We start from the raw sequence: 27,202 nt of genomic DNA, 5'->3' as shown, positions 1-27,202 counted from the left end.
AATTACTGTGACGTTGAATGATTTGCCTTGGATTCGTACTGAGATCATTCTATCATTTTTAAGATTGTACCCCAGTACTGCTTTTCCCACCCTTTTGTTGACTATGAGTGCTACTCCATTTCTTCTAAGGGATTCTTGCCCACAATAGTAGATATGTGATGGTCACCTGAATTAAATTCGCCCATGCCTGTCCATTTTAGTTCGCTGATTCCCAAGATGTCGATGTTCAGTCTTTGATCTGACATTCCAGGTTCCTAAACAATATTGTTCTTTACAGCATCGGATTTTCTTTTCACCACCAGACACATCCACAGCTGAGTGTCCTTTCGGGTTTGGCCCAGCTGCTTCACTCTTTCTGGCGCTACTTGGAAATACCCTCTGCTCTTCCCCAGTAGCATATTGGACACCTTCCGACCTGAGGTGCTCATCTTCCGGCGTCATCTCTTTTAGCCTTGTGATACGTTCCATGGGGTTTTCTTGGCAAGAATACTGGAGTGGGTTGCCATTTCCTTCTCCAGTGGACCACATTTTGTCAGAACTCTCTGCCATGTCCTGTCCGTCTTGGGTGGCCCTGCACGGCATAGCTTATGGCTTCACTGAGTTACGTAAGCCCCTTCGCCACAACAAGGCAGTGATCCATGAAGGGGTCAGTTATACCTATCAGGTCATAATTTCCCTCTTGTATTAAGAGTTCAAGTTCATTCTGTTTGTTTCCCATACTCTGGGCATTAGTATATAGACGTCGAAGACCATGTGCTTCATAGTCTGGCTTTCTTCCTGCATGTGTCTGAAGACTATTATTGGGCGCTATCAGAGCTGTTCTCTCCGTTGCAGTGCATGTGCCTACGTCCACTGATACCCCCAACATTACGTCTCCCTTCCCCGTAGGATTCAGTTTAAAGCCCTCCTGATGAAGTTCTTCATGCTGTGGCCAAACAGTCTTCCCATCCTTTGTGAGGTGCAACTCATCCCTTGCCAACAGCCCATCTTCCAGGAAGTATAGCCCTTGGTCCCAGAATCCAAATCTCTCTTGACGGCACCACCTTCATCGCCAGTCATTCACCCGGAGTATTTTTCGTTCCCTTTCTCTCCCTCTTCTAACTACTGGAAGGCAGGATGAGAAACTATCTGGGCCCCAAAGTTCTTGAGTTTCCTTCCCAAAGCTTCAAAGTCTGACGTGATCTCTTCGTAGCTCCGCTTGGCGGTATCATTTGTTCCCACATGGATGAGAAGAAAGGGATACCTGTCAGTGGGCTTTATGAGTGCAGGCAACCTTTCAGCCACGTCTCTAATCCGTCCTTCCGGGAGACAACATACCTGGCGAGTCCACAGGTCTTCGCGACATACTTGGGTCTTGATCCCACGCAGCAAGGAGTCATAGAATCATAGAATGGTAGGGTTGGAAGGGGCCTACAAGGCCATCGAGCCCAACCCCCTGCTCATTGCAGGAATCCAAGTCAGAGCATCCCTGACAAATGGCTGTCCAGCCTCGTCTTGAAGGCCTCCAGTGTGGGAGAGCCCACCACCTCCCCAGGTAATTGGTTCCATTGTCGTATTACTCTAACAGTCAGGATGTTTTTCCGGATGTTCAGCCGGAATCTGGCTTCCTGTAACTTGAGCCCATTCTTCCGTGTCCTGCACTCTGGGATGATCAAGAAGAGATCCTGGCCTTCTTCTCTGTGACAACCTTTCAAGTACTTGAAGAGTGCTATCATATCTCCCCTCAGTCTTCTCTTCTCAAGGCTAAACATGCCCAGTTCTTTGAGTATCTCTTCATAGGGCTTTGTTTCCAGTCCCCTGATCATCTTTGTTGCCCTCCTCTGAACCCTCTCCAGTTTGTGTGCATCCTTCTTAAAGTGTGCTGCCCAGAACTGGACACAGTACTCCAGATGAGTCCTAACCAGTGCTGAGTAGAGGGGAACTAGTACTTCCCGGGATTTGGAAGCGATGCTTCTATGAATGCAGCCTAAAATAGCATTGGCCTTTTTTGCAGCCACATCACATTGTTGGCTCATATTCAGCTTGTGATTGACAACAATTCCAAGATCCTTCTCGCTTGTAGTGTGGTTGAGCCACGTATCCCCCATCTTGTAACTGTGCATTTGGTTTCTTTTTCCTATGTGCAGAACTTGGCATTTGTCCCTATTAAATGTCATTCTGTTGTTTTCTGCCCAGCACTCCAGTCTATCCAGATCACTTTGAATTTTGTTTCTGTCTTCCAAAGTATTAGCTAGTGCAGGCAACCTTTCAGTCACGTCTCTAATCTGTCCTCCCGGGAGACAACATACCTGGCGAGTCCATGGGTCTTCGCGACATACTTGGGTCTCGATCCCACGCAGCAAGGAGTCTCCCACTACTACCACTCTTCTTCTTCTTGTAGGCCTGGGTTTCATCGCCTCTGTTTGACTGACCTTTAGCCTCTTGCTCACTCTCATGCAGGTTCCCCTGTGATTCTTCCTCTGCAGGCTGTCCTCCAGTCTCATCCACAAGTACCTGGAATCGGTTCCACAGCTCCACTGCTTCCACTGGTGCAGAGTGGCATCTAGTTCTTCTCCTTTCACCCTTTTCCAAGGAGTATCCTCTATTCCATTTTTCTTCACCTCAGCATTTCCCACTGCCTCATCTTGCTGTTGCTCTTCAAGCTTCTGGTCTGCCCTTTGCTGCTGTAGTTCCCCCATTCTGTCCAAGAACTCTTCGTGTTCTCTTATTCCCCGGAGGGTCGACAGTCGCCGCTCCAGTCCACTTACTTTTTCCTCCAGCAGCGTGATCAACTTGCACTTGTTGCAGGTGTAGGCCATGTTGTTCTCAGGCAAGAAAACAAACACTGCACACACCTTGCAGGTCACCACCACTGGAGAGTCCTGTCCTTCCATAGCCTTTTTTCCCTTTTTGTGTCTAGCTTTGTGATTGTTCTAGACTAGCCTGTGCCTGCTCCTCTACTCAGTAGAGGTTAAAAGCAGAGTCCCACTGGTGTGAAAGTGTGTGTTACAAGACAAATAAATGGAAAAAAGTTAGTTAAAATAAAAAATAAAAATAATTAAAAAAAATGTTAGGAGCCTCCCTTTTGACCTCCCCTGCCAAACTCCCCTGGCCAACTCCTGTTTGTTCCCCCTGTTCACTTTCTTTGATCGCTCACTCTCTGGGAGCTTGATTGCTTCTGTAGTCCCTGGACCAGCTGGGGCAGCTTGCTCTGCTCTGCTCTGCTCTGCTCAGCTGGGAGGCGGGAAACAGACTGAAGAGGCGGGAAACATACTGATTCAGTGGGCAGTGGCTGAATACGGGAGAATTCTTGGTTCGTGATCACTGCCTTTGGGGACGAGGGAGAGGGCCTTTTCTGTGGTGGCCCCCACTCTGTGGAACTCCCTCCCTAGGGAACTCCGTCATGCCCCCTCTTTAATGAGCTTCCGTCGTGCATTAAAAATGTGGTTGTTCAGGCAGGCATTTGGGGTGGGTTAGGGTATTTTAAAAAAAAAATTATGGTGGAATTTTATTGTTTTAAATTGTTTTATGGTATATTGTACATCGCCCAGAGTGGCTGGGTGACCAGCCAGATGGGCGATTAATAAATTTAATAATAATAAAAAAAATAGTGATGGACAACAGCATAAATCTTTGCAGTACTGCTTTTGTCAATATGTGAACTGTGGTTTGCTTTATGGTCCCTCCTACTGGCTTTCTCACTGCTGCAACTCATGAACCTCTCCTGAAGCACAGCTTCTGGCATGTATCAGTTTGAGCCCTGATGCCTCTGCCACTACTTGGCTTTGTTGTTTCTCAGCTGAGCAGTCTTCCAGGCTAAGAAGCCTCTCACTGACTTCTGGGTTCGTTGCTCAAAAAAAGTGTTAGGCTCACTATGTTATTTGGCAGCCTGTTCCAGCATGTTAATTCAGAAGGAAAGCACAAGGTCTTGGTGGCTTGCTTTTGCACAGTTCCATGTAGAAGATAACTTTTCTGCTATCATTTTCTGTTCCACTTCAGGTGAAAATGAACAGGATGCGCCAGCGCATTGCTCAGCGCCTGAAAGAGGCCCAAAACACATGTGCCATGTTGACCACCTTCAATGAAATTGATATGAGGTAAGGACCATGCCCTCATTTAGTATGAGCAAGTCTGAATCATTCTCTGTTTCAATAATGGGAACTTTGGCTTATTGGCATGCAGCTGTCCGGTTCTCATTGAGCTCGTGTGCTTCATCTTCAAAGGTGAATTAAAGTGCCAGGCTGGTGGCTTTGGCCAGCTCCTTGGGATTATTTTTATGGTACTGACAGAAGCTGGATGGCCCATGTTGGGAAAGAAGCATCTCCAACTAGCAGAGGTATAGAAACTGGCTACTACCTCCAGTTAACCTGCAATGTTCCTGTATGGAAGGCTGTATTTTATATTCCTATCTAGGTAGCTAACGTATAGGAATGAGACTCTTTCTAAGCAAGGACTCTCTAGTGCAGCTTAACCAAAAGGCATTCTTGAAGCTCTCACCCATCCCTATCGTCTCTACTTGGGGGTGGGGGAAACCAACTCTGTACAAGCCAAGTGCTTGTGTGGCCTGAGCACTAATGGATTTGGGGAGGGGGAAGCTTATGTTTCAGTGCATTAAGGGAAATGGTGCCCAAATCAAATTGCCCCATGAAATCGTATCCTGCTTCTTAAGACAAAACATGTAAATATTTTGTGCTTGAAATAATAAGGTTGGCAAAATAGTCATGATTGGAGAGGAAGTGCTGCAACGTATCTCCTGTTAGAGGCTAATGGAGGTGTCGCTTTACTCTGGCCTTAGGCTCTTGTTGCAGCCAATAATCTGTTTTGGATTGATTGCCCCCAGCCCGTATGCCATGTAGACAACTTGCAAGGGCCTAGGCCAAGGCCCTTTGCCTCCCCACTGGGGGTCATTGTCTGCTGTGAAGCCTGTTCATGATGGCTTCCTCCTCTCAAACCACCACTTCATTCCAGCAGCCCTTGTGTCTTGGGAGGCAGTAATGTCTTTGGACAGTAATCCTAGCTCTAAACAAGATTAGGCAAAGGAAAACAAACAGTCTAAACCCAAAGGAGCACTTCTACTTGCTAAAAACTGCCTCTACAAAGCCATGTTGTCTGGGAGATGGAAGATGAAGGTTTCAACTTCAATATCTGCCTAGAATTGCTAAGACAAAGTTGTTTAGTTCAATTTGTGCAGCTGGCTTTTGTTCCAGTAAGGGAATGATGGAAGTTTCTATTTTCTGTTCTCACTTTAATGATATTTCAAAGAGTCATTGTGTTGGGAGCCTCTGAAGGCCATAGCCCCAAACTCATGTTACATTTTTGTTTTTTTAATTTTTTAATTGGGTACATATTTTTCTCTTAGATCCTCATTTAATTTAAACTACAGCTGAATTCCTCCAGTGTAGGTAGGCAGAGACTTATTGGAAATACGAAGTTTCTTGTCACTTCTCAGTAAACTTTAAAGCTTTATTCTGATGTGTCAGACCTTTGGTGTTTCTGGCCCAGTGCTGTCTCTTCTGGGTTGGCAGCAGCTCCAAGGTCTTGGACACAGAACTTTCCTAGCTCTGCTACCAGAGACATTTTTACTGGCTCCATAATAGAAACTGGGACAACCTTTAGGAAAAACATGTGCTCCACCACTGAGCCATGGCCTATTCCACCTTTCTCTCAAGTTTATGGTGATGAAAACACCATGATTAAGATATTTGTAGGAATTTAAAGTGTGCACCTGCCTGGCAGTTTACCTTCATATTAGTGATGTGGGGCGGAAAATGTTCTGTTTCATAAGTCCATTAATAAAAATGAATGTATGTCAATTGCAAATACAATATTAGGCAAGCTTGGCAGTTTCAAAGTGATAATCAGTGTTTTTCAGGTGATGATCCTTAACATGTATGTGAGAGAATACATGTACGTCACTGAAATACATATATGTCTCAAAATGAAAGTAGTGACAACAAAACTGAAAGTGCCACAACAACCTTAGTGGAAGAGAGTTGAACTCTGCTGAAATAGATGAGTGGTTGTCAGCATATTGTGCACATTTGGGGGGGGGGGGCTGCTAGAAATTACTGTGAACAGTTTTCAGTGCCTTTATTGTTTCTTAAATTTAAACAATGTAAGGAAAGTAAATGCTGTTGTCTTTAAATTTTTACAAGTATTCCAATAAAAACATTCTACATAATAAAAACATTTGCAGCACATTAAGTGTGATTTAATCCCCCCCCCTCAAATATTTCAGGTCAAATATTTGTAGTGTATTGGGACAAAAAATCAACATAGGATACTTTTTAAAAGCTTCATTGTTACTAAATACAACTAAAATAAACATGCTAAATTACATCTCTCTGATGCAAACTGAAAATTTTCCTGTGCAGATGAACCTAATTTACATTGGGAAATTTTCAGATACCAACTATGCAAATGATCTTATGCAAACAATTTAATTTACACTGGAAAATTTTCCAGTTCAGAATTTTCTGGAAAACCTGTATCACTGCTTCACTTGGGGGAAGACCTTGAGCAATCATGTACATTTCAGGATAGTATGCAATGTCTGTTCTGTTAAAGAGCCTAAGCAGCGGTGCCATTATGGGAGGGCCTACATGGGCATGGGCCCCGGATCTTTTTTTGAGCTGTGCCTCGGATCTTTTGAGCTGTCCCAATTGCCCCCCCCCTTTTTTTTACATTTTCCAATTGACTTGCATTGGAAAACAGAAATGGCTGTAACTTTTTTAGTTTGTATAGTGAATACATTAAATTTGGAGACCTTGTAGCCCCCATGGATATGATTGAACCTACCTAATTTCAGGCAGTTAGGTCTAGTGGCTTTTGTGGTAATATTTGCTATTTTCAAGAAAATCTTTCAAAGCAAAGAGCTATAATTTTTTTGTTTTTCCACATAAGTACGTAGAATTTGGGGACCTGGCAGCCTCTATGGAGCTGACTGAACCTGCCAAATTTCAGATAATTGGGTCCAGTGGCTTTTGTGCTAGCCATGCATAGTCTCCTTTTTCTCAAAGACTAAAACAAAAGGTAAAAAACTGTCAAACCGTACAGGGGATTAGGGATCCTAATCAGAAGGTGTATAAGGTGACCATTAGGAGGTCACTATGCCTAATCTCTGGTGTAGATTGTTGTTGTTTTTTTGAGATGCAACCCCCCCCCCACTTTTCTGCTCTTACATGCCCACTGATGGGAGCTTGCTTGCAATTAAATTTTGAAGAGGGAGAAGGAAGGGAAGAAAGAGCTGCATGTGAAATACTGGTATTTCACACAGCATTTGATTTTACTGCCCCAAATTGGAACCTTTGGCTTCTGCAGAAGTTTAGTAGCTTCAGTACAGCAAAGGATCCAATCAGCCTCCACAATCTTCTTTCTCTCCCGCCACTTTAATTTCACCTAAATAGCTGTAGGACTCAAATTATTCCAAAAAGAGGGTTAGGACTGCTGAGGCTTTTAAATAGGTTCTACAGCTTTAAAAAAGCTAGAAAAAGCCCTCAGCCACCTCAGCTCATAAAGTTAATTTAAGTACATGCAATCCTTACAAACCCTCCACAGCCTCCTAAATTCTTCTGAAGTACTACCTCTCTGAAAGGAGCCACTTGCCTTAGGGATTTCTCTCTACCCACCACCTTGCATTTCCAGTCACCAATCTTCTTTTCTTCTTCCTTCCCCTATCCTGTTCTTTCTCTTCTTTATTCCACCTAGAGCATATCTTGGGGAATTCTTAAAGAGAATTTATACAAACGGACAAGAGGGTTGGTTTTTCTCCTTCTCACACAAGTCTTTGAGAAAAGTGGGTTCACATGATTGCAGAGAAACAAATCTGGGGCTGTTTTGTTTGTCAGTTGCCATTATCCAGCAACAGGAAGGGCTGTGGCTCAGTAGTCGAGCACATGCTTTGCAGATGGTCCCAGGTGCAGTGCCCAGCATCTCCAGGTAGGGCTAGGAAAGAATCTGGCCTGAAACTCTGGAAAGCCACTGCTGCCAGTCACTGTCGACAATACTGGGCTAGATGGACCCAGGGTCTGACTCAGTATAAGGCAATTTCCTATGTTCCTTGGAACAGAAAGCTTTAATAAAAGTAGGGATTCTGGGTTTGTTTTTTAAGTGGAGAGGAGATAAATATTGATCATTTATACAAGCCTGTGCATGCCTACTCAGAAGCCCCATCATGTTTAATGAGGCTTACCCTCAGGAAGGTGTGCATAGGATTCCAGCACAAGTTACTTTTGCAAGGAGGTTTGCACCCTGATGTTTTGCATGTTTACTCAGAAATAAGTCCTGAGTTGTGAGCATGGTACTGAAGACTTAATACAGTGCCTACCCAATTCCATCTAATGAATTGTCTACTCTTTCAGCTCAGTCCTATGCATGTTTTGTCATTTGTGTGTGTGTTTTTAAATTTTGCATGAACTGGTGAGGGAAAGGCACTTAGTATATGCATTTGCATGCATGTATATCCTTCAGGAACTTTGCAGGTTTCTTGCCTGGGGGACACCTCTAATGACCTGTGCATTTTCATACAAACTTACCCAAAAACTATTGGGAAAGGAGAGAAGGGAAGGGAAATAACTCCCTCCCCCAAATTGGAGAACTCCCCTTACACATAAACAGCTGCACCTATCCTTCTGAAACTTTACTGGTTTCTTACTTAGGGACAACTCTAGGCTGTCTGTAATTTTCAGAATAATGGTCTACAAGGAAAATAGGGAGATAAGTATGTCCTGTTTTGGAGACCTCAAAATGTCAAGGCCACCCTTGCACAAAACCCCCTGTGGCTATCTTTCTGAAATTTGGCAGACATGATCTCCTCTGATGGGGCAATGAATCCTGAAAATTTTATCCAATTCTTCCAAGGAATAAAAAAGTTACTGGCAGTTCCTTTTAAAAGAAAATCAAGATATGAACCCTGCACCTATTTTTCTGGCACTGGGCAAGTGTAATCCCTTTCTAGTGGGCTACTATGCCTGAAATTATCATCCAGTTCTGACCAAGAGACGAAAGTTCCAGGTTTTTTCTAATTTCCCATGGTAGTCAGCAGGAAGCGTAAAGACTCATTTTTCCAAACCTTGACTCGGGTTTGGTGCCAAGCTGAAATGGTCTGGCTATAAATTGGCCTGAGCAGAAGCAGAATGTTTTCCAAAATGCTGAATCAGGGTGTGAGTTGAAGTGGGGTCGGGGATCAGTGCTTATGTATGTATGTAATCTTTGCACACATGCAAACATACCATGCGCGTGCACGCACGCACAATTAGAGGTGTGCTTAGACTCAGATATATATATATTGTGTTATGGGCCTGTGCCCTGGATCTTTTTAGCAATGCCCCTAGTCCTAAGATAGTCTTCCCCAAGCTGGTGCCCTCCAGATGTGTTGGACTACAACTCCCACCACCCCCAGCCAGCGTTGCCAATTGAGCGCACCAGGTTGGGGAAGGCTATAGCAAAGAAAGGTCCTGTCTTCAGCTATATCCCTTGAGCATTATTTCAGTCTCAAAATGTTACAAAAGATTTGTATCGTATTTTTGAAAGAGAAAGCTGCATTGCAGTGTTATATTGGACATTAACATCAGTCTTAATCTATTGAGATTTTTTTTTAGCAAATTGGGAGGGTATGTTAGGAACTTCAATATCTCTTGGAACATCTTAACATGGAAAGTGTGTCAATCCATCTGAATTTTAAATCTGCAGTGTTGGTCTCAGTGTGTGAAGCTCTGGCATTGGCATTAAAAAAAGATTGCAAGCCAAGTTTAAGATGCAGGTTGGTCCCACAAGTCAGCTATATGTCAGGCAGAATGTACTGCAGATTTGTTGCCAATGCAGATACAGAAAACAAGAACCTTCCTCTCACTTGGAGTACTTGTAGTCTCTGGTAGTAAATGTTCTTATGGTGTTTGCAGTAACATCCAGGAAATGAGAGCCCGGCACAGGGACACCTTCCTGAAGAAGCACAATATGAAACTCGGTTTTATGTCTGCCTTTGTAAAAGCTGCAGCCTTTGCCCTGCAAGAGCAGCCCATTGTGAATGCAGGTGAGAAGAATAGGCCTGAGTTTCTGAGATGGAGTGTCTGGGAGTGTGCATGAACACACTCAATGGGAGTTGGGATTGCCAGACCTTGTGATGTCTGGCAATCTACAGCTGCATATCTTGGCTCTACCACTGATTGTACTACCTATACCTGTGGAAATATAAGCCATTGTGCTGTGACAAGCCCTCTCTCAGCAAAAAGATATTCAGGTGATGATAGAGGGGGGATGTTTTGGATCTCTGCAGCCAATCTAAATCTGCTAACTTGTAATTAGGACACACATCACCATATTCATCACCGTGTTTGTCTTACTGGGGAGACGGTTGACCTCCTGAGATTCAGATGTGTGCCTTTGCAAAGAGACCTAGAGACTTCATTGCAACCTGAAAATATTAATTTTCCCCAGTGGTCCACAACTCTCAGTCTGGTTTACTAGCCAGCATTTATTTGTTCTTGTTGCCAGCGTCTCCCCTTCCTCCCCCCTGCCCCCACCTCTTAGCATGTGTGGAGGGTTCTAGGGAGAGGCAGGGATTTCTTTTGTTTCTGCTATGGTATAGAGAAGTCAAGAAATGGCAAGATTTTCTCCTGCTGTGGCCCAGTGAGTTGTCTTGCTGAAGTTAAATGGGTTATGGACCTAGTCGGTAATTGGAACGGGAGATTATTGGGAACTCCATGTAAAGGCAGGATATAAGATAACATGAATATTTTGCAAAAAAAAAAAAAAGTTATTCCTGCTGTTTCTTCCCTTCTCCAAGTTGCTGCACAAGTGAGAAGAAACTCCACTGGTCACTCAAGCCCTGTAGCTTGCACAGAAGGCTTGGAAGATGGCCAGAGTTTCCTCTCACTTGGATGGAGGTTTGAATACGATAAGAAGCAGCAGGGTGGACTCCTGCTGTTTCTTATCTTCTCCAAACCTCTGTGTAAATTAGACAAGAGTTTGCCTGTCCTTCCAAGCCCTCTAGCAAATGCAGAGGGTTTGAAAGAAAAAAAATGGAGTCTTCTCTCACTTTTGTGATGATGTTTGGAGAAGGGAGGAAGCAACAGGACAAACTCCTGAATCTTCCCCTCCAAACTACAACACAGAGAGCATATTTTGGAGGCTTTTCGGAATCTATTTTGTTGGAGGGTCAGGGCACTTGCCCCTTGCAAGCTGGTGAGTGGTGGAAACCTGATGTTTCCTCTACACGACAGTTCAAGCTTACTCTCCTCCAGTACTAATCCTCAGTGAACTGAAGGAAGAGATGCAAGTAGGGGTTGATTCTTTCTGCTTTGGGCCCACCTGAGTAGAGCCTTGACCCTTGGTGTTGCTTTATGTAACAGCATGCTTTTCTTTCTCAATGTAGTGATTGATGATACAACCAAAGAGATTGTGTACAGGGAATATGTGGACATCAGTGTTGCGGTGGCAACCCCTAGGGTAGGTACTGTGGGAACATCTGTTGCCTGGCCCAGCCTGTAGCTCAAGCCAATTGAGGGGAGGGGATTTGACTGACATTGGGTCTTCAACCATTTGAAATACCTCTTGGCCTTCTCTAGACCTGTGGCAGGGGAGGGCACTTGCTCCTGTCCAAAACTCCAGATCAGAAAGGGTGATCAGCCATAGATCCATCTGCTGGGTTTGAGCTAGAGGCTCCTCTTCCTGACTTCAAGGACATGATACACCAAGAGATGCTGGGGAAATCTGTGACTGTGGCTCATGTTCATGAATAAAACACAAGAACTATCTGCCTGATTTGTGGCATTAGTCCACCATCATTGCTTAGAGAGAGGAGTTTCACAAATGTACATTTGGCCAGAGGATACTGTATGAACTGTGAAGAAGAGATCCTAAGGCATCTGATATCCCATAGTGAGAACGCAAAGTTCTGCTTGTAGTAATTAGTAATAGACTTCCCTGATACTGGATGATGGAGCAAGAGTAGTTTTGGCCTGTGCATTGTCTCTTTCCTCAGAGTGAGTGAGCTGAGTCCAGTTCCATTCCTTTGCTTCTCAAAGTGAAACTGGAGGCTTCTCTCTTTGAAGTTATACAATCCTGCTACAGTTGGACCATTGGTGGTTCTAATTACCTCTTTCACGCACTGATTAACATTAATAGAAAATCCTACTAGCAAGCCAAATGTTTGAGCTCTCGCATCTCTGTGGTTCTTTTGGATCTGGGGTGGGCAACGTCAGAAAAAACGTAAATTTTTCTTTAAAACAATGCATGCAGTATGTTTTAAAGCAAAATTGTGCTCCCTGGTCACTTAGAGGGAAATCAGGGACACACACATGGACACGGACACCACCACCACCACCCCCCTCGCTGCTGTGCCACTGAATTTTGACAGCAAATTTCACAGGGCAGTGGGAGTGGCAAAATCACCCGTAGGAGAGGGCACATTCTAAATATTTATTTATTTATTTATTAAATTTATTAATCGCCCATCTGGCTGGTCACCTAGCCACTCTGGGCAATACACAACATTAAAAACAGTTCAAAACAATAAAATTCAACATGAAAAACATCACATTTCTAAAATTACCCTAACCAACCCCAAATGCCTGCCTGAACAACCATGCTTTTAGTGCGTGGCAGAAGCTCATTAAAGAGGGGGCATGGTGGAGTTCCCTAGGGAGGGAGTTCCACAGAGTGGGGGCTGCCACAGAGAAGGGTCTCTCCCTCGTCCTCACCAGCCTAGCTGTCCTGGCTGATGGGACACAGAGAAGGCCATCCAAGACTGATCTTGTTGAGTGGCCTATCTGGTGTTGCTGGAGGCACTCCTTGAGATAGGCTGGGCCAGAACCGTATAGGGTTTTAAAGGCCAAAACCAACACCTTGAATTTGGCCTGGAAAACAACTGGTAACCAGTGCAGCTCCTTCAGCACTGGAGTGATCTCGCCGGCGGCTGCCTTTAATCAGGCGAGCTGCCACGTTCTGTACCAGCTGCAGCTTCCGAACCGTCTTCAAGGGTAACCCCACATAGAGCGCATTACAGTAGTCTAAACGAGAGGAGACCAGGGCATGTACTACCGATGGGAGCAGATGGTCGGGAAGGTAGGGGCGCAGTCGTCATATCAGATGGAGTTGATACAGCGCTGTCCGGCTCACAGCTGACACCTGAGCCTCCATGGACAGCTGGGAGTCTAAGATGACCCCCAAGCTGCGGACCTGGTCTTTCAAGGGTAGCCCTACCCCATTCAACACCAGGTCAACATCCCCCAGCCTCCTCTTGTCTCCCACCAAAAGTACCTCAATCTTGTCAGGGTTCAGCTTCAGCTTCTTCCTCCCCATCCAGCCACTCACCGTCTCCAGACATTTGGACAGGGATTCTACAGACAACCTTGGTGAAGATTCGAACGAGAGGCAGAGCTGCATGTCATCCGCATACTGATGACACCGCACCCCAAACCTCCTGATGATAGCCCCCAGCGACTTCACATAGATGTTAAATAGCATTGGGGAGAGGATGGAACCCTGTGGCACCCCACAAGTGAGCAGCCACGGGTCCGAAACCTCCTCTCCCAGTGCTACCCTCTGGTACCTGCCGGAGAGGAAGGTGTCTCCAATGCCCAACCCCTCCAGGCAGTCCAGGAGGATACCGTGGTCAACAGTATCAAAAGCTGCTGAGAGGTCAAGGAGAACGCATTCGCCCCTATCCAGAGCCCTCCTCATATCGTCCACCAAGGCGACCAAGGCCGTTTCTGTCCCATGCCTAGGCCTGAAACCTGACTGAAATGGATCTAGATAATTGGCTTCGTCCAAGTGTGCCTTCAACTGCGTCGCCACCACCCGCTCAATCATCTTGCCCAAAAATGGCAGATTCGAGACTGGGCAAAAGTTGTTCAGAACTTGGGGATCCAAGGAGGGCTTTTTTAAAAGCGGTCTTATCACTGCCTCCTTGAGGGCTGATGGCATCACTCCCTCCTCAAGGGAGGCGTTCACCACCGCCCTGATCCCCTCACCCAGTCTCTCTCTGCAGCCCATAATGAGCCAAGATGGGCAAGGATCAAGTAAGCAGGTGGTTGGCCTTACAGACGAAAGCACCTTGTCCACTTCATCAGAGGAAGAAGCTGGAACCGATCCCACAAAACTGGTTTGCCACAGACTGCCTCTTGCTCACTAACTGTATCCACAGCGCACAGAATAACACTCCTAATCCGATCAACTTTATCTGCAAAGTGCCTTGCCAAGGCCTCACAGGAGGCCTTAGAATGCTCCAGCAGTTCTGGAGCAACTGGACCGACCAGTCTCCGGACCACTTGGAACAGCCTCCTGGGACAGCACTCTGCAGACGCGATAGAGGCAGCATAATATTCCTTTTTTGCTGCCTTCGCCGCCACGTGATAGGCTGAAGATACAGCTCTAGCCCGTGTCTGATTGTCTTTGGAGCGAGACTTCCGCCACCGGCGCTCTAGCTGTCTGACCTCCTGTTTCAGAGCTCGTATCTGCGGATTGGTGCAGTCCAAGCCCTGTTCAGGGGGAGAGGGCGTTTCAGAGCCACCCGATCTAATGCCACAGTGATTGCGGCATTCCAGCCACCCACCAGGGTCTCAACCGAGTGGCCATTGGCATGCTCCAGAGAATCCCGAAGCGCATTCAGGAATCCATTCGGGTCCATAAGATGCCTGGGGCGGACCATTTTAATGGGTCCTCCACCCCTGCAGAGGGGTTGTGGAACCAAGAAGTCTAACATCACCAGATAGCGATCTGACCATGACAAGGGGGTGGTGGATATACTCCCGACTTCCAGATCACTCCCCGCTTCCCCAGAAACAAGCACAAGGTCTAGTGCATGTCTGGCTACATGGGTGGGCCCAGTTGGAATATGGTGCAGCTCCCAGGAAGCCATGGTCTCCATGAAGTCCCAAGGTGCTCCTGTGAGGATGGCCTCTGAATGTACGTTGAAGTCCCCCAACACTAATAAGTTAGGAGACTGCACACGCACATCAGAGACCACCTCAAGCACCTCGGCCAGGGAGTCAGTCGTGCAGCAGGGTGGACAGTACATGAGCAGAATCCCCAGACTGCCCTTCAGGCCCAACCTTCAGTACATGCACTCAGCAACCTTGGTCTCCCGGAGAGGGGGTCTGGCGAAGACCAAGGACTCTCGGTAGATAACAGCCACTTCCCCTCCCCAAGCCCCAGCCCTCGGCTGCTGTGCATACGAAAATCCAGCTGGACACATAGCTGCAAGGGTTGGAGCAGCGACCTCAGCCAGCCAGGTCTCCATAATACATGCCAGGTCTGCACCCTCATCCAGGATCATGTCATGGTTGGGGGAGGTTTTCTGGGTAACCGACCTGGCATTGCAGAGCAGCAAACGAAGGCCAGAAGGTGGAGTCACGCCTCCCCCAGCCATCCTTTGGCTCTGGACAGGCCTGGAGCAGGGGACAGATATTACAGATCTCCCCCTTGTTCTCCTTGCCTGGCATGGCCTGCCCCCAGTGCTCCGCCAGCGCCTGCCACCCAGCCTCGGTATGTTCTGGCCCCCAACGCTCCCCCCACTGCCTCCATCAGGTGAACACATGCCCCTTCGCTCCCGCCTATCAGGCAGGCTACCGACCCCTAAAGACACAACAGAACCCCCCAGAAATTTTTTTTAAAAAAAATTTTGAATCTCCTTTAAAAATACTGCCAAGCAGGAGTCCATGGTGGTGATAGTGGCGGTGGCGCAGCAGCAGCAGGCATGCCTCTTCCCGGGGTGGTGGTAGCTTCTGCAGGCCCTGGCTCTCCCAGGCCACCTCAGCCAGCCAGTTTATGTAGCCCCTCCAGGAAAGGGCAGGTGGAAACAGCACAGCTGGCTCAGTACCTGGGGGCCTGGTCCTGCAGGGACTGGTAGTACACCAGGCAGAAGTCCACAGGGAAGGACTGGTGTTGGTGGTGGCAGCGGCGGCAGCAGCAGCAGGCACACCTCTTCCCCGGGTGGTGGTAGCTTCTCCTGCAGGCCCTGGCTCTGCAGATAAATCACTCTGCCTAGTGACAGCTTACTCCTTCATTGGCTGTTGTTGTAATGCTTTAGGATGTTGTGGATGTTGTGTTTGACTCAAAGTTTTTTCTTGCCTATAGGGTCTTGTGGTCCCTGTCATCAGAAATGTAGAAACAATGAACTTTGCGGATATTGAGCGAGCAATCAATGAGCTGGGAGAAAAGGTAATGGGTGATGAGTGTGAGGGGATCCCAAGGCTGAAAACAAAATGGGAGTGCACACACAGCTTTCTTGTGGGGAATGGAGAGGATGGCAGGATAAAGGATCTGGTTCAGCAATTTCAAAAAATGGAAAGCAGCCTTCCTCAACTTGGTGCCCTCCAGATGTGTTGGAGTGCAGCTTCCATCATTCCCAGCCAACAAGGGAAATTATGGAAGTTGCAGCACAACACATCTGGAGGGAACCAGTTTGGGGAAAACTGAGCTAAAGCAATGCATCTGTAGAGTCTCTACTTTCAGAGGCCTTAAAGTTTGAGGATAGGTCCCCCACTAGATCATAACAACAATCCATCTAGGCCAGCATTCTGTTTCAAACAGTATTCAGGCAGATGCCTCCGGGGAGCCTACAAGCAGGGCACACCAGCAACAGCCATCCACTGTCATGCCCCGGAGTTAATCTGGCCCTGCCAGACCCAGATGTCTGCAGACCCACCATCTGGTATTCTGACGTATAGTGCCTTGAAGCATGGTGCTTCCATTGAGAGGTCATGGTGGATAGCTGTTGACAGACAAGGATCGATCCTTGTGGAGGATAGATCTACCTTTTTAAAAGCCATCTATCAGAGCTAGTGGCCATCACCGCAACTGGTTGCATTGGACAAAAAACATCTTGATGATTATGGTAACTTCTGATGGTATGAAAACAGGTTAGATTTGCATTTCTCAACAGTATGAGGAGTGCCTTCTCAAGAGAGTATGAATAGGTGCTAGAAGAGACACAAATTAATCATGCTTTGTCTTGTCTTGGATACATCACTTTATATGGTGGTGAGATTAGGAGTGAGAATAATAATCTCCTCTCAAGCACTGTAACCAAGCATGCCTTTGTTCCTTCTTTGCATGCTCATGAATGATATGCTAGGTAGTGTAAAATAGGGTCTGTCTCATCTTCCTTGGAATTGCTAGTCTATATGCCCTGCATTGGAAAAGGCACCTTCTGTTACAGTCTTAACCTGCCTGAACACACAGTTATTACTCCCTCTTATCTTGAGTTTTGACTGTTCTAAATTTGATAGCTCCTTCGACCTTGAAAGTAATGTTTCTATATCCTGAAACTGTGAACTTTAAGGGACTGCCCCTTTAATAATATTTTTTCTAGCCACTGTAGATTGGCAGAGAACACATCACCTTTGGTCTAGTAGGGAGACCTATCCGAGGTGTCCACATTCTAGTAACGTTGAAAGTTGGGAACCAGCATGTTGTTTTCTCTCTCCTGACCCTCCTCCATGTATCTCAGCTTAAGTAATTGTTAAAGTTCCTGTTTTCTCTCATTTCAGGCCCGCAAGAATGAGCTGGCCATTGAGGATATGGATGGCGGAACATTCACCATCAGTAACGGCGGTGTATTTGGGTCCCTTTTTGGAACGCCTATCATCAACCCCCCTCAGTCTGCTATCTTGGGCATGCACGGCATCTTTGATAGGCCTGTTGCTGTTGGAGGCAAAGTATGTACTGTATGGAAGGTCCTGAGGGACCTGGCTAAGGGGCATTTAAACACCACCCTGGCAGCTGGCAAGTGGCAGGCAAAGCAAACTCAGCCACTGCCTTAAGGAGCCATTCCTCAAAGCATCCCATGCCAGCTTCGCTCCTATTCCCCAATTGAAGAAGGAGCGAAGCTGACTGAGCCACAGCCTCAAGGAAACCTCCATCGGGCCACAGCTCAGTCACTCTCCTACCCCCACTCCTTTCTCGTCTGCCGCACAGAAGAGAAGGGCAGGGCATCAGGGAGGGGCATTCAAGATGGGGTGGGATCCATGAGAAGGATGGTTGCTTGGGGACCAAATCCAGCCCATGGTCCAGAAAATCTCCATCCCTGCCACTGGGGAGCCACTTTTTCATAACTGGCTCCTGCCCTGCTGGGGGGACTTCTAAAAGACCCAACTAAGCGGACAGGTTTTTTAAACATTACTGTATGCATGCTGGACCTGCTCATGGCAAAGTTTCACCAACATGGCTATAATAACTTTTAAACGGCCCTTTAGTCTAGTTGAAAGGAGGAGAAAGTAGGATAGCCTTAACCAGGACCCCTGCCAAGTACAGTAGAAAAGGTCCACCGGTTTGAAACTTTGACTCCTGTGAAATTCCTCAGAAAAGATAGAGGGATATTTGGGAACAGATTCTGAGTTCTAATCCAGGGGTGTACATGCAGGAGGGGGTTAGAAGGGTTTGTATGCAATAACCCCCCAAATTCTTTAACAGAAGTAAACTCTAGTTCAGGGATATCTACGTATCTTTGAGGGATGCTTTCTTGCTTATGCCAGGGCAACTGGACTATGTGAAGTTGGTTTAAAATGTTACTTGCCTAGGCCTTGAGACAGAAAATTAAGGTGAGTGCCAAAGAAAATGCTCAGTTTTAACTATGGCATTTCTCTTTTTTTAGGCTGAGGTGCGGCCAATGATGTTTGTCGCCCTGACATATGATCACCGATTGATTGATGGTAGAGAGGCAGTGACTTTCCTGCGCAAGATCAAGGCCGTAGTGGAAGATCCTCGTGTGCTGCTGCTTGACCTGTAAAGGGCAACAGCACATCCCTCCCCCCCTCCAGTAGAGCAAGGTGACAGCACCAGCAGACAGAGGACATTCAGAAATCAGCAGGGCTTCATTCCAGTCTCCTCCTCCTCCCTAGTGGCAGGAGGTGCTTTGAAAGGAACCCTGAGGGTAGTGTGCCACCCACCTTTTCTGCCTCTTCCAAAGATGGTTCACTTTCTTCCCAGGACACACAAGCAGAGGTCATGGCCTGTTCAGACATAGCCTACCGTTTCCCCCCTCCTCACTCCAAATAGATCTAACCTTGTCTCTCTTTCCAATATCTCAAGGGAACAGAAGCTACCTGCTGCTTAGGTAGAGCTCCCCTCTCAAGCTGGTCTTGCACAGAATTTCAGCTTTAATTATCACCCAAGGAGGCTGCCGGAAAAGGGAAAGGTTGCTGCTGGGTCTCTGCTCAAATTGAAGGCTCTAGCTTTCTTGCATAAGGAAGCTAGCCTGGGGTCCTCTAAGGTGACTCTGTTGCCATGCCTGATCTTATACACCTCCAGTAATGGGGAGTACATCTTTACTCCAGCCACCTCATGTGATTTTTTTTGTGTTTTTTTACCTTGGCAGGGGTGAGGCACTTCCAGGCGTTGCTTGCCTCCCCAGACATTTTATACACCCTGTATTACTAGCTGAGAGGCAAATCTAAGGATTGTTTTCAGGGACCCTCCTCCATCCCATCCCTTCAAGAGCAAAAATGTGGTAGTAACTACTCCAAGTGGGGAAAGGGTAAGAACTGTTTCTCTCATTCTGACCTCTAGTATGGCAGAATTGGTGTCCCTTCTGACTATCAAGACCAGTTCAAGTTGACTGGTTGCTGGGGAATAGGGGGAGGTAATAACCCTCTGCAGTTGTCCTGCATCCCGTCTAATCCTCAGAGGATGGCTTCATCAACTTTTTGTCTGCAATGGTTTGGCCAGATTGTCCTGTAACGTGGGTTGGGACTAGATTGTCGTGTGTGGCATGTATCCTGACCCAAGACTGCTGGTTCATGGGGACATTCCCTTAGCACAATAGCGTGCGCATGTATTGTTGAGTGAAAGGGTTGCTAGTGCCTGCAGGGTTTATTACTTGCGTCTGCCGCACAGAACTTGTAATTAAAATATTTAACACAACAGATTTTAAACAAAATAAAACAAGGACATTATTTGCGTGCGTGTGTGAGAATGAAAGTTGAATGAAATGCGGGTGGGGGACAGGTTTTAAAGTAGGAATGTGATGGTGTTAAACTCGAAAGGTGTTTCAGTTGCTTAGAAGCAAAAGGAAGGGGATGTGAACTGAATTTATCCTGGCCCCTCTAGTTCTTAGTGGAGGAAATAAAGTCTTGATACCTTGCTGCTGGGAGGAGAATTGCCAGTGTGTCATGTGAGCTGCCTCATTCTTGGTCAATTCATGTATACAGCAAATCATTGGTGCTATGTGAACAAATGTCCTCTTGTTCTGATTCCCTCTCTTGTTTCTGGCTTAGCAGCGAACCATAATTTACCATTACACTGAAACCAAGAAAAACCTTAAACCCAGTTCAAATTAATTTGCCATCATGGTTTGCATATAAACCATAGTTTGCCTGGTTCAAATGTGACAGCAAATCATGACTTAAGTCTCTGCAGCACAGGGTTTTCTATTCTGTGGGAAAGTTTAGGATATGCTTACATTCTTTGTAAAAGCATTCTAAATTTTATGGCTGACCCCATAAGGAATGTTAACTAGATTCACAAAAGTGCTTGGGATCTCTGAAGGGGCTGTCATAACAAAGATGGCTATAGCAAATTTGTTATCTTTCAGACAATGGGCAAAGCCTGTCCTGTTTCCCTGAGCTTTTGGTGAGAGGTTTATTGACGATAGAGGAAGTTTTGTAGCTACACTGTTTTTATTATTTCATTAAAAGAGTGTTGTAAGACAGTGTGTAAACTGCTTTGAAAGCCATCCTAGCATAAATGTGGGACATTTAAAAGATTAGTTTGAAATACAGGCCCACCCTAATTTTTCCATGGTAAAATTGAAAATGCTGTGATGCAGGGATCAAGTTAGTCTGAGACTACTAACATGAAGCTGATGGAATTCTCAGTATGGAGGAAGCTGCTATTGGGACAATTCTTGCAGTTTATACATTTGTGTGTTCTCTTAGCATTGGCTAGAACTCACAGCACTGTCTGTGGTGCTCTTTGCATGCATGCACCCCTCTCAGCTTCTCTTCCCCAAGTTTGGAGGCTCTCTGTGGGGCTGCTGTTGGAAGGAAATGTGTTCATCAGGGCAGGGACTAATGTAGAAGTGCTTTCAGCTCTTAAGTGGGTTGGATTGGAGCTGTTGCGTTTTGCAGGTACCTGTATATTGCAGGTGTCTGTATACTGCAGTAGCTGTGCTTCTAACTAAAGCACAGAGTAGATGTAATAGTTCACTGTATGTCTGTACTATAGAAGAGAGGTGGCTGGCATTTGGCATGTGTGCTATCCTGCCATCTTCTGTCATTCTCAAAAGTCTCAGTGGGATGATTAGAAAAGATGTCCTCACCCAGAAGCACCTCGTGAGGAAAAAGGAAACACACTTTAGGGATGGGGGGAACCTGTAGCCTTCCAGATGATGGACTACAACACTCAGTAGCTATGCTACCTGGGAGTTAGGAGTCCAGCAATCTGTGGAGGGCTACAATGCTCCCCACCCTTGCAGTAGTGGTACTGACAGTCTGAGGAACACATTGAGAGAAAACATGGGCATCCGACATGTCTTAATGAACAACCTCTTGGTGGGGAAAATGTTGGGCAACGCAGCCTGAAATGATACAGTACAGCAGGGGTGGGAAAGCTGTAGCTCTCCAGATGTTGGAGTTCAACTGTCAACTCCAGCCAGCACGGCCAATGAGTCGTAGTCCAACATCTGGAGGGCCACAGGTTCCCCGACCCTGCCATACAACTGTGATGTTGGTGGGTCCCTGAAAGGGTTTCAAGTTAAAAGTCAGCAACTGTAGTTGTCTTGTGTCCATTATCTAGCAAAGCTATATATGTTCACTGGGGATTTCTTTACAGTTCCTTTTGGCCTAATTTGTGATGCTGCTAAAGATGCAAACTGCTTTTCTGTTTAAATATAAAAATGGATTGCCTCTTCCTGTACTGACTGCTATCAAAAATAGCTACTGCAACAGCATCAAAATCCACTCAAGCTATGTAAAGAGAAAAGGGACCTAGATCATTAATATGTAATCTACCTATTGAGATTTAGCTAGACTAGACTAGGACATAAAGCAGTTCCATGTAGGCTGAAGTGTGTGTGAAAGAAGGGTACAGAGTTGTAGGCAGGAAGACTTAAGTGTTGCTGAAAAATGTACTATAACTGCCTTACTGTTCAGCATTTGGAATAAGGTTGAAGGTTGATGTCACTTCATTGCAGAGTGAGAACAGTTTTCAGGATGGTTGAAAAACCTAACCAGAGATCCCTCCAAGTTGGATCTCTCGAGAATGTAGATAGGGCCCACTTAAGATTTTTGGTTGCTTTGTGCAGGACACTGCCTTGCACCTTTGCCCAAACACAGGAGTGCACCTACAGCCTGCGCAACAATTCTGCAGGCACTGCAATGTAGACATTTTGTGCCAGAAACCATCCCTAAAACCACGCGTTCCTTGATTGGCCTGCTGTTTCCAGTACTTCAGGCCCCTCCTGCATGGAGGCTACTTGCTGTGTCCATAATGTTGGGATGGCTCTGCTGTGGAACCCAAACTAGGCCCTTGCATAGGAACCTCAGCTGAGACAGCTGGTAACATCTCTGAAGATTCACACAAGTGCCGAGTTGTGCTATAATCCTTTTATTGGATTTTAAATCATTCATGGACAAGAAAATGGAAGTTCTACAGCAAAGGGGTCACAAGAAGAGCCTTTTGCTTACTTTCTCTCTCAGTAATAACTTGTCTTCATTCTGCAGAAGAAGCACAGTGTAGAGGGTGCCCATGCAATCTATGAAATACATAGATTGTTACCCAAGACATCCATCTAGTGGAACTTTAGCAGAAATGCACCAGTAAGCTGAGATGGGTCATGCTTGTGCAGTTGCAAAATGCTTGAAGGTTAAAATAAGGGAAGACAGGTGTGAGAAGTAATGGGACAGATACAACTGTAGGGCAAGGAAAGATTAGAGGAAGCACTGGAAAGTGAGCTCAACAAGGGATGGGGGTGCAAGCAAGTAGAAGCTTGGTGGGGGAGAAAGCTACCCCTTTGGACCATGTCTGGTTTGAGGAAGCCTATTATGTAGAGTAAGAAATGATGAGACCCTACTTACATTCCTCAGGGAGTACCAAATAGGGCCCCCCAATATTTGGCATTAGACATGCCTTTACACAAATACAATCTTACTTGGGCTAGGATTCTTTGACAGTAGGTCCAGGGATGTAAATGCTCTTCTAATGCCTAACCCAATCCCCTGCAGCTACTAGTGAGAGAGAGCTTCGAAACCAGAATAAGAGCAACTCAAGGCTGAAAAATCAGGACCTGGCCCAGCTCTATAGATTTCCCCGTGAACGACAGTACTGCTAGCACCACCCAGGTTCATCGGGCCCAGGACACTTTACCAGGGGGCAGGTGCTTTTGAAAGGGTTTGCATCATCCAGCAAGGGCACACTCCAGCAGAAAAAACTGCTGGGTGTTACATTTTGGCAGTGTGGCCCTTCCCCACCCCATTTCTTGTACAGTTCTTAGTATGCAACCAGCTTGGTCCACTGAATAGTGCTGAAGAAAGGGTGTGACTTGATCCTGCTCACTCCATCTTCTCCAGCACCCAAACGTTGCTTGGGATCATACTGCAGCAGCTGAAAAGAATGAGAGGGAGGGTAGGTCAAGCTCCCAGTTATAAAAAGAAGCCTGTCCTAGCCCAGGCTAGGAATGATGGGGGTTGTAATACAACATGTCTAGAATGCACCAGGTGTGGGAAGGCTGTTCTAGTTACTTTCCCATCCTTTGTACTAGGGGGGCAGCAGCCTCACCTCTGAGAGCAAGGAGGAAGCAGACTGGCTGAGCTTCTCTGGAAGGTGGAGCTGGGTGTGAGGATGAATCCCTGAGGGGTGATTCTGTGCTAAAGACTGAGAGAGAAATAAAGCAAGTTAGAAATGATGTTCTGCAGCAAAGGCTGTCAAGGCTGAGGGGGTAGTGTCTTGAAAACCACCCAGTTTGCCACGCTACTCATGTAGGGAAACACGGTGACTCTGTCAATACATGTTAAATACTTAACAAGGAAGTGGAAGATATTAAGCCTAAAATGCAGGCAGTCGTGCACCTAGTCATAATCACTGATGTTACACTTCCCACATTGAGAAGTCTTACCTAGCACCACCACCTTTCCTGGATTCTCAGTATTAGACTGCCCCTCTAGATGTATCAGAATGTCAGACTACTCACTGTTCCACTAAGCAACTCATAGAGCAGTGCACCAAAACTCCACCAGTCACAGGCTTCTGTCAGCTCAGAAATTCCACCCACTTCTGCAGAGAAAAGAACATGAATTACAAAGCAGAAAGATGTTGAAAAACCATGATGCTGGAAACCCTCGCCTGCCTCTGTAGCAGCCTGCGTGAAGACTACAAACAGGCTGCATTCACAGCAAAAAGGGGGTTTCTGCTTGCATGTCAAGGGGGGTGGGAGATACCTACCTCCCCATCAGCCCCTCGTCCAAGCTGCAGAGAACAAAGTGAAAACAGATGGTCCATCCCTTACCTGGAGCACAGTATAAATCTTCCAGGGCCTGGTTGCAACACTGTCGCTCTACCTCACTCCATTGGCCGAAGTATGTGAGACGGATGTGGCCTATAAACCCACGAGAATGTCAAGAGGTTACGCAGTGCCAAGAAGTACAGCAGGTATCAGAAGCCCTATTCACATTTCTGTTGCTTGCCTCTCTAGCTGATGGTTTTGCAGCTTTGCTCTGAAAGTAGTGGTGGTGTCTGATTACAGAAGCAAAATAGCACCAGAGGTGAAACTTCAGGTTGTGGAATGGTGAACTATCCCCCATACCCCACTGCCTAAAACCTGCCAAGTTTGATTTGGAAGTCTCAAAAGTCTAGATCTCTGGTGCCTGTTTTACTAAACAACAATATATGCTGTAAATTCAAAGATGACCTTTAGGAGACTAAGGAAAGAGACCGTGCCAGATAGTCCTCTTGTCGAACATGGTCCAATACCAATAACCTCACTGTGCATACAATAGTACAAATCTCAGCATTCCAGACCACTGGCCATGCTGGCTGAGCTAATGGGGGTTGGCCTCCAAAACATTTGGAGGGCACCAGTTTGGGAGAGCTACAATAGTGGGCAATTTTGTTCTGTTGTGCTACAAAGCTCAAGGAGAGGGAAGAGGAATGTTCTTTCCAATGAAGCTAAATGCTACAACTACCCTAGATGAGGGACAAAAGCAGGGGTGGTGCACCTGTAGGTCTCCAGATGTTGGGCTCCCAACTCCCATCAGCTTCAGCCATCATGGCCAATGGCCAGGGATGATGGGAGCTGTGACCCAACATCTGGACAGCCACAGGTTCCCAGCCCTGGACTAAAGCTGTCCACCCCCTTCTCAAGAGAAACTTACCAGTATCATCTAGCAGCAGGTTTCGTGGGTTAAGATCCTGGCATAGGACCCCCTGTTGGTGGAGACCCTCCAGAGCCAAGATCAGTTGGGCTGCCCAAATTTGGATCTGATCCTCCTCTATATTCCAGGTTCCAGAGCCATGCCTTTGGGCAGTCTGTTGTATAGGAAACCCATATTGCCCTGATGGCAGCAGGCTTTTGTGCTGTTTGTGAGCAAGAATCAACTCTTCCTGTACAAAGCTCCCTTCATCTCTAATTTGTGCCATCTCCCATTGATTCTCCTGACTGCAGTGGCTCTGCAGGAGAGGATATGTCTGTCTTTGTCCTAGGAGAGATGCCGGGGAATGTGCAAGCGTAGGCATCTGCCGACATGGTGTTTCTGTCTTTGACACGTTGCATCCTCTTGCTGCCTTCAGCTGAGACTGACTACATCTCTCACCCGTTTGTAGTTTTGGTTTGCGCTGAGGGGTGGCCCTCTCAGGTGTGCTGTCAATATCATCAATTGCAGTAAATGAGTCCCGTGACTGAGAAATCAGACCCTGGCTGACCAACTGGCTATGTCTCTGAGGCACTGGTTTCAAATCCGATTCTGTAGCACCAAACAAAGCATGTGTTGTGCTTAAATCCTTTCCTGCAGTAACTTCCCATGGCCCAGTGGCAAGTCCCATATGCCGCCTGTGGTCATCACGTCTCAACAGGTAGTGATTTACTTGAGTAGGGATTGGGCCAACACTGTTCTCGTGGTAGATGCGGCAGCTCTGCTGGGACGTAGGATCAGCTTCTTGAGGGTTTCTGATGAAGCCTTCCTCACTGCTTTGCCCCGAAGCCACGCTGAGCTTTGGGCTGAACATACGGGAACGGTCAGAAGCATTGCACTGGAAACGAGGCTGTGAGCAAAGATGGAACCAGAGGGTCCCCCCTGTGGGAAAGGGAAGGAAGAAGAATGGCTACTGGAAACATTTCATCTCCTGGTCCCTAACAGCTAAGCCTCCTCATCCGTTATTTCTGCCACTGCAGTTGCCTGCTAGCTCAATACCAGGTTGTGGAGATTAACACTGGGAGAGAAGACAGAGAATCCAAAGAGGTTCAGATCTTTTTTACTGACTTAGTTCAACTGGGTGCATAAGATGGCAAGCTTTCAAGTTGCACAGCGAAAATTATTTTTTCAGGCAGAATTAATGAAAAGCTCTGTTCCCAACCCTGTTCCTACATGAAGAAAAATTATGTGCCACTCAAACCTTTGTTAACCTACTGTTATCTCTGCAGTCAGTCTGATAAGAGGAATGATCTAAATCAGTCTTCCCCAACCTGGAGAAGGCTGGTCTGAAGTCTAAACCATGTTGGGTCCCACAGGGCAACTCCCCAGACAGTTCAGACATGCCTAGCAAGACACTGCATGCCTAATGCCTTCATGTTAACAAGCATGCAGTGGTTGACCTACAAAAATATGTACAACAAATTACTATGAACTGAGGGACAAGACATTACAAGAATTGTCTATACTGCAAACACAGAGCCCGCACTCATAACTACACAATCAAAGAATCTTCACCTGTATTGGCTAGCTCTAATGTTATATTCAAATAACTTGTGAGGCTGCTCTGGAGGAGACCTACAAGTCCTGTGCGTATTACTGTCTAATATTTTCAACATGTCAGCAACTTGCATATTTGGTCATTTTTCATCCTATTCTGCCCTAGCCCCATTAAGGTTGGAGTGCAGCCAAACATTTTGAGCTGGATCCATATTTAGGTGCATACAACTGGGCTGCTGGAAACTGACCTCCCTGTACCTCCTGCTCCCTGAAAATGCTACATAGAGGTTTGGGGAAACCCTGCTAAATGGGGTGAGCTGTGGTGCAGTGGATCCCCCAAAATTAGGTGGAGCAGAGCCCTTCTGTCCATGGAAGGCAGATCCTGG

General features: G+C 46.4%; 2 protein-coding genes across 7 annotated transcripts in view; one reads left to right on the top strand and one right to left on the bottom strand.

Annotated features, from left to right (window-relative positions):
• The window catches only part of DLST (dihydrolipoamide S-succinyltransferase), a 40,639-nt gene extending 18,978 nt beyond the window's left edge, over positions 1 to 21,661 (top strand). Inside the window, exons 10-15 of the mRNA XM_084842241.1 lie at positions 3,979 to 4,076; positions 9,879 to 10,009; positions 11,351 to 11,424; positions 16,054 to 16,137; positions 17,469 to 17,636; positions 18,572 to 21,661. Of these exons, the coding sequence (XP_084698367.1) occupies positions 3,979 to 4,076; positions 9,879 to 10,009; positions 11,351 to 11,424; positions 16,054 to 16,137; positions 17,469 to 17,636; positions 18,572 to 18,706 (690 nt within the window). The 3' untranslated portion in view covers positions 18,707 to 21,661. The remainder of the gene's footprint in view (positions 1 to 3,978; positions 4,077 to 9,878; positions 10,010 to 11,350; positions 11,425 to 16,053; positions 16,138 to 17,468; positions 17,637 to 18,571) is intronic.
• The window catches only part of RPS6KL1 (ribosomal protein S6 kinase like 1), a 16,656-nt gene continuing 10,042 nt past the window's right edge, over positions 20,589 to 27,202 (bottom strand). For all 6 annotated transcript variants that reach the window (XM_084842204.1, XM_084842220.1, XM_084842193.1 and 3 more), the window contains 5 exons: positions 25,284 to 26,201; positions 24,419 to 24,508; positions 24,104 to 24,186; positions 23,692 to 23,787; positions 20,589 to 23,517 (listed from right to left, as the gene is read on the bottom strand). In XM_084842204.1, coding sequence (XP_084698330.1) covers positions 23,404 to 23,517; positions 23,692 to 23,787; positions 24,104 to 24,186; positions 24,419 to 24,508; positions 25,284 to 26,201 — 1,301 coding nt within the window. In that variant the 3' untranslated portion in view covers positions 20,589 to 23,403. The remainder of the gene's footprint in view (positions 23,518 to 23,691; positions 23,788 to 24,103; positions 24,187 to 24,418; positions 24,509 to 25,283; positions 26,202 to 27,202) is intronic.

This window comes from Heloderma suspectum, chromosome 1, assembly GCF_057233095.1.
Source record: "Heloderma suspectum isolate Gila_16-S chromosome 1, 16-S_ref, whole genome shotgun sequence".
Classification (NCBI taxonomy): Eukaryota; Metazoa; Chordata; class Lepidosauria; order Squamata; family Helodermatidae; genus Heloderma; species Heloderma suspectum.
This window is presented reverse-complemented; position numbering and strand designations above follow the sequence as displayed.